This window comes from Micromys minutus (assembly GCF_963924665.1).
Source record: "Micromys minutus genome assembly, chromosome: 19".
Classification (NCBI taxonomy): domain Eukaryota; kingdom Metazoa; phylum Chordata; class Mammalia; order Rodentia; family Muridae; genus Micromys; species Micromys minutus.
In genome coordinates, this window is record NC_137954.1 from 38106634 (window position 1) to 38118675 (window position 12042).

General features: G+C 54.8%; 1 protein-coding gene across 1 annotated transcript; it reads right to left on the bottom strand.

Annotated features, from left to right (window-relative positions):
• Positions 1-8764: 8764 nt before the first annotated feature.
• Positions 8765-10845, bottom strand: GBX2 (gastrulation brain homeobox 2; the record flags this gene model as incomplete). Its single annotated transcript, XM_080932671.1, has 2 exons — positions 8765-9288; positions 10323-10845. 2 exons carry the CDS (start codon positions 10843-10845, stop codon positions 8765-8767), a joined length of 1047 nt encoding a protein of 348 aa, XP_080788797.1.
• Between the last annotated feature and the right edge of the window lie 1197 nt (positions 10846-12042).

Genomic DNA, 12042 nt, shown 5'->3' on the forward strand with positions numbered 1-12042 from the left:
TGTGTGTGTGTGTGTACATTAATAGTCACTCCTCTTGAGAAGATCTTCCTAATGTCTAAATGGACAGATAGAAAGCTCAGACTCTTTGAAGAGCTCTAGGCTACCACCAGCCAAGCTCCCTGCTCCAAGAATTGCCAGAGGTCCATATACCCCAGGGTATGAGACCTTGGAGTACTTATTAAATCACTAACCTTTGCAGAGGGAGGTGACTTGGGAAAAGAAGGGGTGCCCCTGAAATGACGCTGGGCAGACCCGGCCCCAAGTAACTGACCCATGTATGTCCAGGTTGAGTTTGGAAGCTCAGTCACACCAAGGTCTGGCCCCTGTTCCAGGTCGTCTTGATAGTGGGCTGTGATTGCTGTGTCTAATGAGATTGCTCCCATAGCTAACAGGGCAGGGTGAGACTTACCAGGGAGCGGTGTGTAGAGGAAGCTGTGACCCCTGAAGGCAGGAGGTCAGTGCTCAGAGGCTTGGACCCTAGGCGGCCAATTCCAGTAAATAGAGGCTGGATACAGAGCCAAAGTCACAGGGATATGAAGATGCTTAGACCAGAGTCTTCCATGGATGCTAATGGAACAGCGTTGTGTTTGATGGAGTTAATGTCTTCTCATCCTTAGCCTTATTCAGAATGGACCTGTGGGATGTGCAACTTAGCCTTGCTGACTGGGGACATGGAGGGTCTTCCCACAGGCCTTAGGACACACTAGTCCCCAAATACTGTAATTCACTGTCTTTCTTCAGACACCTGTGGGTTTCCCATGCCAGTGGGTGGATGCTTGGCCAGCTTGGGATTCATTGGTCTATCATGAAACTGACATTCATTTCTGGCATGTATGGACATTCCTATACCATTAAAACCTGTCCTTGTCTCCAAGTTCATGGACTTGGGTAGGAAAGATCTGCATGTTGTTGGCACTAAAGCAATTAGAGCTCCAGGAAAGCTAGCTCCTGGTCTGGGATATAGCCTCTGCCCCTTGTAGAACTCTCTTGACTTTACAAATGTGACTTTGCAGAATGAGGCAGGAAGACAGATTTCCCCTCACTAGTATTCATTAAGGGAAGTCCTTTATAAATCCCAAACTAACAACTCATTTAAAAATAGGAAATTTTCAGTCTCCCTCTCCCTCCCCTCCCCCCATTCTGGCAATTTATAGCCTTCAACATTATGAGATGTGAAAATTATTTGGGAGGAAATCCTAGCCATAGACATGGAAAATGGAAATCTATTTGAACCCACCATTATAAACATTTAAAATGATCCATCACCCAAATTGTAAAAGTAATAATTGTGTGCGTGCATGTGTGTGTGTGTGTGTGTGTGTGTGTGTGTGTGTGGCCACACAGATCCAGGTGGCACAGTGCCCTTGTGGTGCAGGAAAACCGTGATATGTTTGCCTAGATCTTGCCTGGTTTGGAGAGTCTGTGACTGAAGATGGTAACAGCACAGTGCTGAAATTCGTATCATCATTTTCACCGTGCTTGGGTTCCCGCCAGCTCCCTCAGTAACCCACCAGACAGCTCTTCAGGGAGACAGAAGAGTCTGCGGAACTGTGCAAACATTAGGTGTGATGAGACTTTCCTGGGATGAGGTCTCTCCTGCACTCAAGTTACACAGTCACCAAGAGCTGCCAACAGACCACATTCCCATCCCCATACCTTGCCAGCTCTAGGGACTCCTTAATGAGTCCAGACGCTCTTCACAGGTTGGATGAGGCAGAATGTGTAGGTAAATGAGCCAGTTTTACAAGGAAAACCCGAGCTGAGGTGGTTTTATGGGTTGAACCGGTAAGCCACCATTCCACTGAGGTGTCCCTTGGCCCTGTGAGCCCCAGCCCCAGCAGTGTTCCCGTCCACACAAACCTCAAGTATGGAAACATTAGGGTCAGGACTTGAACTCTGTTTTCCGAGTGAGTGAAGAGAAACAGCCATTTCATCACCACAAGGGACAGGACTGGGGTGGGGGAGGATGCCAGGGAGAAAAACACCCACCAAGTTCTGGTTTCTGCTCTGTCTTGGGCAGCGTTCTTTGTGAAGACAGCGGTACACACACCCACTGCATGCTGGCCCTGACTCACTTTGGCTTGCCCCAGCCCCTGCAGGTGCTGGCTGACTGGGAAAACGGGTGCCTAAGAGAATTAAGTGCCCAAGGAAGGGGACTCGGCAAGCATCTGAGCACGTGGGTTCTAAGCAGGCTACCAGGTGGCTCAGCTGTGTGGATAACATTTGTCTTGCACATCATCATTAACTCTTCAGGAAGATGAGACTTCTGAAGGTTGCGTCAGTGTGAGCAACAGTGAGGTGAAGGAAGGTGGGCGCAGGCTCGTGAGTGGTTTGATGAAGGCTGGCCTCCTGTGAGGATGGTCCTTCTCCACGTTGTTTCATACCAGTTCATGCCAAGCTACTTTCCTAGCAAAAGCTACTCGGTGTTACATAAGGATGATGCGCTAAGAAGAGAAGATTAACTTGTAACTGCAGCCCAGCATCTGGTCACCCCTCCCCACCAAAAGTCCATTATGTGAATTCTGGGTCTGCCTCCTGGGCCCTTCTCACACCATGTGCCTGCACACACACGCACACACACACACACACACACACACGCACACGCACACGCACACGCACACGCACACACACACACACACACACACACACACCAGCCCCCAACCTCTTCTAGCCACCAGCCAGTGCCTTGGCCTCAGGTCTCAAAGCTTGTAGATAAAGCCGAAGCAGAGCTGGACAATTTCGGCCAACCAGCCCCCCCTTCCGTATCTGCGGACAGGAAGTCCAGTTTTGCCTCTGGGGTTGCAAGAGACCTGAGTGAACAGTTGAGGTGCTGGACAGAAGTTTTTTTTTTTTTTTGCATCTTGGATCCCCATTGCCTTCCTGGGACCCTGAAGAGGTGCCACAGAGATTCCTCAGCAGAACCGGGCAGACTGATTTCAGGAACCTGCATAGCAACCCCTTCTGCAAGCCTGCAAGTCGGTCAGGGCCAGTGTAGGCCTGGCTGGGGGCTGTCCCTTTCTTTCTCCTTTTGGGGCCTAGTTCCCCGCTTGGCCTTTGTTATTCAGAGCCCCCACCGCCCAGTTCCTTTCCCCGGGGTCAGGCGGCCACTTCCAAACCCCCATGGCGTTCAGAGCTCCGCTGGGTCCCCGTGCAACCAGGTGTGCCCCCGGAAGCGGGGTCGGGGGTAGGCCGAGGGGCAATGAAGAGGAGGTGGGGAAATCGGAGTTGGCTGGGCAGGGCCGCGGGGGCCGGGGCGGACTTAATAGGATCAGATCAATGTAATCGCATTTCAGCCATTGTCATTCGAACTGCCGGGAGCCCGAGGTGGGGGGTCGAGCCCTTTAAGGCGACGCGCGGCCACTAGAGACGCTCTGGCGTGACAAAGGCTACAAGAGATCCAGTGGCGGGAAATGAAGAGAAGAAGGCTTGAGGCGGGGGTCGCGGGGGATGTGCCTTCCGGGCCACGCCTGCCCAGGTCTTTGCCAGCGCTCTGGCCACATGGGTCTCAACTTTGGGGTCAGGTCCACGGAGATCTTCTTCAATTTCTGGGCGCCTCTCTCTAGACTCTCCCTGGATGCTCCTCGGGGGAGGGGAGCTTCGACGGCTGAGCAGGAGCCAGCTTCATGGGATCTGATGGCCTTCTGCAGCTCGGACCTCGATGTTGCGAGGTCAGCCTAGGCCCAGCTCCCGGGCAGCCACCCTGGTGGGTGACAGGTTGAAGACAAGGGAACACAGAGGACTGGGGAAGAGCCATAACCTGGTGTCCCAGGAAGAGAGGCTCGCGGATGTTGGTTGTAGCGCAGGGACTGAGCAAGCCAGAGGCCACAGTGGAGAGGGTGAATGAGCCTCGGTTCAGGGAATCCTCCAGGGGCCAGGGAGGAACTCCATTCTACGAATATCACGCTGTAGGAGAGAACTCAGGCCTAGTGGAGCAGGGGCAGCCGCCCTGGCTCTCTGGGGAGAGATTCTGGGAGAATTTAGAAGTGCAGCCAAGAAGGGCTTCCTACTAGGGTTCCCCACCCCAGATGTTCCGGGAGTACAATGGGCGCTCTTCATCCAACTCTTGACTGTAGCGGATATGAGAATGTGGGGAAGGCTGAAGAGCGGGGAGGGGAACACACATCACACACACTCACTACTGCTTTCACTGGTTTCTGCGCATACTCCGGTGTACCAGTTCTCACACGCCTGCTCACCGCGGACGGACTCCGTCTGGAAAGAGCTGCCTGGACCGTCTCTGCATCTTCTAGGACCACTGCGCCTTATGTTGGCCAGAAGCGCCGGGGACCTCATGAACTGTGATCGTCCACAGCCCCCATGCCCTTGACATAACAACCCAGTAGGTGCAGCTCTTCCAACACCTCATACCTGTTGTCTCCTACGCTACCTGCTATAACCCAAAAGCAGGTCCTCGGGTTGGGGACCTGGAGATGGAGAAGGCATAGCTTGACCTTTTCTCAAAGCCACAGAGGGCAGAAGTCAGCTTAGGGCTCCCACTTCTAAACTGTTCAAATAGGCAATCAATTTTTATGATGTAATTTATAATTTATGCAGGTTGTCTTCATACATATGGTGTTGCTTTTGTGTGTCGTGGTTTCAGGTGCTTTATTACTCTGACGGTGTGATTTGCATTCATGTTCAGTTAGCAAGATCATATTTCTCCTGTTTACACACCATAAGGGCTCCAAATGAAGATTAATACCACCTCTCTCTGTCCAGGCCATCACTGTCGACCCGGGCTGGGGCTCCCTCCCACATCCCAAAAGTTGGCTAAGCTAGACCCTATTGAACTGGTGGAAAGGAAGGCAGTGCTAGTCCTAGGGGCAGAGGAGCCCATCTGCCCCAGCGGTGCACACCTGGGCGGAGGATAGAGGTGCCTGTGCACAGGAACTTTTCCCCAAGAGCCACACAGCTGGATCCAGCAGATCACTTGGCGTGGCAATGTCATAGCTAGTGTCCAGAAGAAGGTACAGAAGCCAAGTTGGCTGGCAGGGCTGCTAGAGACAGCTACAGGCCCTCAAGGCAGCTCCGAGGAGCTTGAAGAGTCCTAAAGAACTAAATGGTGAGCCAGAATGTCCCTCCCAACCTCCAGCACACTCTGTGCTGGCCTGCATCAGGCCTAGGGCTTAAGGGACCTAGCTGCCTTGGAGGCCCTGTGCTAGGCTCACCAGACACAGCTGAAGTGATGAATCTGATTAAGGTCCATCAAATGGAAAGGAGAGAGAGCACACACGCCCTCAGAGAACAGGCATCTTGGAAGGCAGGACACACAACCAACCATAGCCAGACTGGTCATGAGTGGTCAGTCCCAGCTGAAGATGGCCCGAAGGCCTTGCCCTCTGCCCATTTAGCCGAAAAGGCACGCAGAAGGAACCATCTCAGGGAGCAAAGGCTAGCTGTCTGGGTAACAAGCTTTTGCTAGATCTTGAAAATTCCAGTGTAGGTTAGGGCTGGAGAAAGCCCTATACAGGGGGCTAGGCTGCTTTGCTGGAAAGGAAACCCCAGTCTTGGAGGGGGAATTGGAGGAGCAGGATGCTTGGATGAAGATCTGGGTGTAGGTTTTCAAAGCAACCTCTGTTTTCCAAAGGGTTGGGAGCACTCAGCTCCCTGGTAGGGAAGGATTCTGGGAAATGAGAACAAGGGTCAGGTGGCAGTTCCCAGGATAACCCCCACCCCATGAATGTGGATCTGAGGTCAGCCCCCAGGTGTCCCACTGCACCAGCAGCTGCCCCCCCCCCCCCCGTCTGTGCACTCCTGATCGTAATTATTTGATCTGCAGATGTAAGTGGAATTTATTGTAACAACAAATATAGTGATGTCAAAACCCAACCTTGGATTAAAGCCGGCAGCCAAAGGGGAAGTGTATTAATTTCCAACAGCATCTCAGGCCAGAGCCTATTAGAACAAGCTATTCTTCAGGCCCCCCCATCAGAATTAATCATTGGGAGTTAATTTGAAGCTCAGACAAGTTGCTGTTAATTTAGTGCAGGGAGGACGGGATGGAATAAAAAGCTGAGGTGCTGGCCGAGCCTCGTGGGTCTCATTAATCAGCCAGCTGAGACGGCCTGGCTTGATTACAATTTGCAAAAAAATTCATTAGGGCCCAGGCGATTGACAATTTTTCTCTCTGCCTGTGATGTGACTCATTAGGCAGCCAAATGAAAGCCATGATGACGGCCATGATGACAGCGGCCATCAAGGGCTGCCTGTTTATCTTCCTGCCCTCGGCCTGTCTCCAGGGCCTCGGGATCTGAGCTCTGGGGTTCCAGGGCCCTGAGGGCTTGGGGAGGAATGGCACGGACAGCTCCCCATGCAGGCAGTATCTCAGGACACTCCCTGTGCTTCTAAATGGTGGGAGGACTTTGCTAGGCAGCTCGGGTCTCACAGTGGGGATCCCCGAAGGCGGCTTATCCCAGGGGACGTTTGCTCTCTCAAGGGGTTTGTGGTGCATCAAGGTTTCCATCCTCTTTGAGGCCCACCCATGACAAAGGCTTTGGGAGAGAGCTGGTAGGAGTTATTTACATCTAGTGTGGTGGACAGGTTATATTGAGGGGGCACCCTGGGATCCGGGGTACTGTTGACTTCTGCAGTACCACTGGAGCTGGAGGCTGCATCTTGCCGCTCATCTAACCCAGTTCTGGGCTGGACCTTTTCCACAGTTCCACCTACTCCGCGGTCACACGTGGGTGCCATCAAAGGACTAGTCCAGGTTGTTGTGTATGCAGAAAAGAGAACTTGGCGTCCCTTAGGATCTAGAATTTTCCGCACCTGCGTTGACACCAGCCAGTGGGAACTTGGCTGAAGCAGATAGTGCTCACCGAAGGCCAGGGCTCTGGGCACACCAGCGAGAAGCCTCCGGGCAATACAGGTTTGCTGTCCGTGCGGGATGCACAGTCCCCCCTCCCAGCCCCCTCTTTCCTGAGGCTACTCTGGGCATGGAGAACAGCAGGGGACTCCAGAGCTTTCTAGAGCCTTCTAACCTTAGGAGTAAAGGACACTATTACGTCTTAAAAACCCAAGCCCGAGGTATTTCCCAAATACAGGAAATATTGGGAAGGAAACCACCCTGTGCCTGAAGGTCTGGATGAAGTTTGGTCAAAGGCCTCTCTGCCCCGACCCCTGTGCCGCTGAGGTGACCAGTGCAAAGTGTTATAAATTAAGTCACTATTGACACAGGGCGCTGCGACTCCCCTTCTTGGACTGGGACCACAGCGGTGACGTGCATCTGAGGGTTCACCTATTTGAAATGTTGATGTAGTGGAGCCACTAGTTTCTCTTAGGGCTGCAAGTTTAATGGTCAGATGGACCTGGGCACCGTGATCGCCATCACTAGTCTGCTTCGGGGATACGGTTTTAGGAGCGCCTGGCCCTGGCATCTCTCTGGACGCTTCGAGCGCAGACCCCCTCCCACCCCACCCCCCTGCTTCTGTCGCAGTACTGAGGGGGAGGAGTGGAGCAGGTCACGCCCCTCTCGAACTTTACAGGTCGCCCCTCCTAGGCAGAAATACTCCCTAATCTTAGGCTTCTGTGCATTAACCCACCACCAACTCACTACGATCCCCCTTCTCCCTGTGAGGGGCAGCGGTCCCCAGCAACCTTGGGGTGGGGCAGTGGTCAGGGCACGCCCCTTTTGACCCCGCCCGGAGGGGGAGGTGCGGGGTCTTGGAGCTCAGAGCCTTCCTTCAAGCCCAGAGCTGCCGGGAAGCCGGCAGGGCTTGCTGGGTTCCGGCTCTTGTCGGAAGATAACGCCTGATTTATGGATCCGAGGCCTTAAGAGTCAGCGAAGACCGCTGCTTTTAGGGTCAGAGTTTCTTCCCCTGGCTGCATTGGATTTGGAGCTTGCTTTCCTTCCTCTTTGGACCAAAGTTTGCCAGTCCCCAGGCTATTCTAGAAAGGGCGTGCCAGATTCCTAAAATGAAAACTAGACTTTCTTAAACTCACAGTTCTACTCTCAAAAGCCTGTTCAGGCCCTACTTGGCTTAGGGCCAGTCAGCCTCCGTCCTGGTCGCAAGCCACTTAGCTGGTTACACACTGGCAGTGCCCTTGAAGTGCCCAGGGGGTGGGCACTCTTTCGAGGCCCCAAGGATTGAGCTTATAGGTTTTCCTTGCTTTTCTTTTTATTATTCACAAGACTGAGATTGTTTAAATGTCATAACTTATATGAAAATAAGCTACATTGAAATAAATTAAACACGACGGAGACGTGCTTCCGACATGGCTCAGATAGGATATACAAGCCCAGGAAAGAAAGCCAGGCAAAGGTAAAATGAGCACAGCAGATTCCCGGACTGCTCAAAAGAACGACTGCTCTGCGCTCAACTCAAAAAGCCAGAATACAAACAAACAAACAAACAACAACAACAAAAATAAGCTTAAACCGCAGTGTTCCTGTGTCTCCCGGTTACCTTTGGGAAAGTACGGGAAGGTGGTCGCTCAGGGCGACAGAGTACAGTGGTGGTTTTGTTTCATCTCGAAAAGTGTGAGTGGAGAGGTTTGATCCTATCCCTTTCAAAACACTGCCGTGAGATCCAGTCTATATATAGAGAGATCTATGTACAAAGTAGGGTTGTATAATAAATATTTAGTGTATCTTCTGGTGTGGCTGTAGCCCCCTTTAAGCCCGTCTAATGAATATACTCTCAATTTGCTTGGGATGTCCACATCTGGGAGGTGCCTCTGAGTTCTGTTTTAAACAGTGGAGTCTGACACGGGTTCCCTCGGGTGTTAGGGCCTCTCCACGGTGGTGCCCACCCTGGCTAGGCCCTCAAGGTCGGGCCTGCTCCAGCTGCTGGTGTTGACTTCGAATAGCGAACCTGCTGACGTGGACAGGGATGGGGACGACGATCTTGGGGTTCCGAGAGGGCTCTCCCGTCTTGGAATTGGCGTTGCCTGCTTTGACGCGTTTCCACTTAGCCCGGCGGTTCTGGAACCAGATTTTGACTTGCACCTCGCTGAGTTTGAGGGCATGGGCTATCTGCGAGCGCTCGGTCAGGGAGAGGTACTTTTTGCAGTGGAATTCCTTCTCCAGCTCCAGCAGCTGTTCGCTGGTGAAGGCAGTCCGCCGCCGCCGGTTCTTGCCCGTGGATGTGGTGCTGCCTGCCGCACCGCCGCTCTGCGGGGTCTCCTCCAGTGCATGGCCGGGGTCTTCTTCCTTATGTGCAGTCTGGCCAGGCAAATTGTCATCTGAGCTGTAATCCACATCGCTCTCCAGAGAGAAGCTCTCCTCCTTGCCCTTCGGGTCATCTTCCACCTTTGACTCGTCTTTCCCTTGCCCTCGGACAGCCCCGACTGAAAGCAAAACCAAACGGCATTTTATTACATTTTGAACACTGCCTTCCCTAACCCCTTCCCACTTGAGCACCTCACCCCTGTTCCCCCCAGCAGATTGTCTTTCTACCACATTAACACATAGCGATTTCCTGGCCTTTGAGGAGTGGGGGAGCGTGAGAAAAAAGCTCAAAGGAGAGGAGGAGACAGCAGAGGCGACGGCCCTTTGCCCAGAACCATTACTCAAGGGACTGCCATGTCTCCCGCGCACCCACCCAGCCTCTAACAGCTTAAGTAGCAAGATGCTGCTTGGACCTGAGGCTCAAGAGAGGTTCCCTTTGTTTCTCCAGGGTCCGGGGCTGTTTGAAGACCAAGGGAGAGTTCATGATCCTCCCCACCACCATCTGAACACTAAAATTAAGTGAGCCTCAATTTCACAGCAGGAGTGAGCTAGTAAAAGTAGTGCAGATGCCAGACCCGCAGTTTTCTTGAAACAGATCGATTGTGTCACCTTAGAAGTTCCCCACCCTATAGTCCCTAACGCGGGCGGGCGCGCGCGCGCTCATACACATACAGCCTCTCAGGAATCTGGTTCTCTTGGACGAGCAGAAAAACCAAGATATTTAAGTCTAGACGCTCTTGGTTACATGAGCAACTGAAAAAGACAACCCAAATAGGCCTTTCTTTAAGGGTGCAACACACCAAGGACCCTCAGTCATTACAGCGTGTGTGTGTGTGTGTGTGTGTGTGTGTGTGTGTGTGTGTGTGTGTGTTGTGTGTGTTTGTGTGTGTATGCCAAACGCACCACCAGATGTGTGGCCTGGAGCAGCTACCAGGAGAGCGCTAAACGTCCCCTTTTCCCATGATCCTGCTTGTTGCTTGTTAAATGCCCCTTTGGGAAGCTCGGGTGGGCATCACCGCAACTCCTCCAGCTATTCCCGCGGAGGTCGGGCGGGGGCGCGGCTTCGTCCCCAGGGTCTCGGCGGGAACCCGGAGCTGGCCCGCCCCCACTCCCTCCCGTCCCAGCGTTCCGGCTGCGCGCGCCGCAGACTCACCGAGCGACGCCTGCACTGCTTCGGCCGCAGAGAAAGCGAGCAGCGACCCCTCCTTGGCCAAGAAGGCTTTGCCGTCCTCCGCATCGGCTTGAAGCGCCTCGTTTTTGTCGAAGTTGCCGCCCCCAGGCAGCGGCTGCGGAGCGAACTTGCGGGCGGCCGCCGCCTCTTGGTGCTGGGGCGACGCAGAGAAGCCGCCGGGAAGCGTGGCCATGAGCGTGGAGGTGAGAGCCATACCCTGCGCCAGGCTGGAGCAGAAGCCGGTGGGCAGGCTGGGGATCTGGTGGTGAGGGTGCGCGGGCGGTAGCGCGGGCTGCAGCGCTGCCTGGGGCAGCGCGGGAGGCGGCGGCGGTGGTGGCGGCAGCACCACCGGCCGGTAGGGCATGAACATGGGGTAGCCGGTATAGACGAAATGGCCGGGACTGGGCTGCGGCGGGCTGCCGATCAGCGAGTCTATGCTGAAGGCGGTACTACTCCCCAGCGGGCGCTGCATCATCATCAGCGACGGCGGGAACGCTGCGCTCATAGACGCGTTCGGGAGAAGCCAGGGAGAGACGAAAAGTCCCCGCGCCCCGCCGCCGCCTGGAAGCCCTCCGGACGCTGGGAGTACCACCGGGAACTCCGGGCAGGGGCCGAGCGGTACCCAGAGCGCAGACGCCGCCGCACCTCAGTGCGGGGCCCGCAGCATACCCGGCCTGAGCGGGTACAGCTGCCGAGCGCGGTGAGGCCGTGCGCCCGGGTTGGAGAGGGCGCCGGGGACCTCGCGTTCGCCGGAGCCGCTCCCCGCTGTTAGCCCGTCGGAACGCGCGCGTGTAGCGTCTGCAGCTCTTGGCCCAGCTACCAGCGGTGCGTGCGTCCGTCTGTCCGTCCCGCAGTCCGTCGTCTCCCACGGGCGGCTGGGGAGCGCGCGAAGCCGACACACTTGTCTTCGGCGGGCGCCGCCAGCACCTTTAAATCGCGCTCCTCTTTCTCATTCACATTTTGCCAGCTGCCCAGCCGAGTTCTTGTCACATGGGGCCGAGCGCCAACTCCTATTTGCTTGTCCTGGGAAGGCGGGGCGAAATTAGGGCTCCGCCCCCTTTACCCAGGCCGGCCGCAAGCGGACTGCGGGCGCCACCGTTGGAGCGTGCTGGCCTAGGAGCTGGAGCCTATGCACCGCGCGGAGCAAACTTAAGAGGGACCCTTGCTACCTACCCGACTCAGACCCTAGAGTCCCTGGCATCCCTGTGGAGGCCTCCTGAGAGGCGGCTTGAAGCTGGCACCCGCCACTGATGGGCCGGGAGTGTTTTACTTCCTTATGGTTGCTACAGCAGAACCGTGTGTGATGATCACCTTAACCATGGGTGCTCTGGTTGTGCCAAGGGTCCGGGCAAGGTCTCCGGGTTGCGTTTAGGGTCTTACCTCTGCAGGTCTGCTCTCAGAGGGTCGTTTGGGCCTGTTAGCCCCTGCTCACACTACGCGGAAGCTGCACCGTTGCTCGCGGCCCGCTGGTGACGGGGCGGGCAGGCTGGTGGTCTCCCCCATTTCTGGTTGGGCCCTCCGTGAGCGATCCCTGCTCATTTTTCATGACATTCTTAATCATCGCACCTATTTACCCACTTTGCCAGCCTGCACCAAAATAACAGCCACGATAATTATGATAATAAAGCGAGTCTTTTATCTGCTCCATCTTCAGGGAGGAATGGGGGGGGGGTTGCGACGCCTCTGGATTGTATAACGTGAG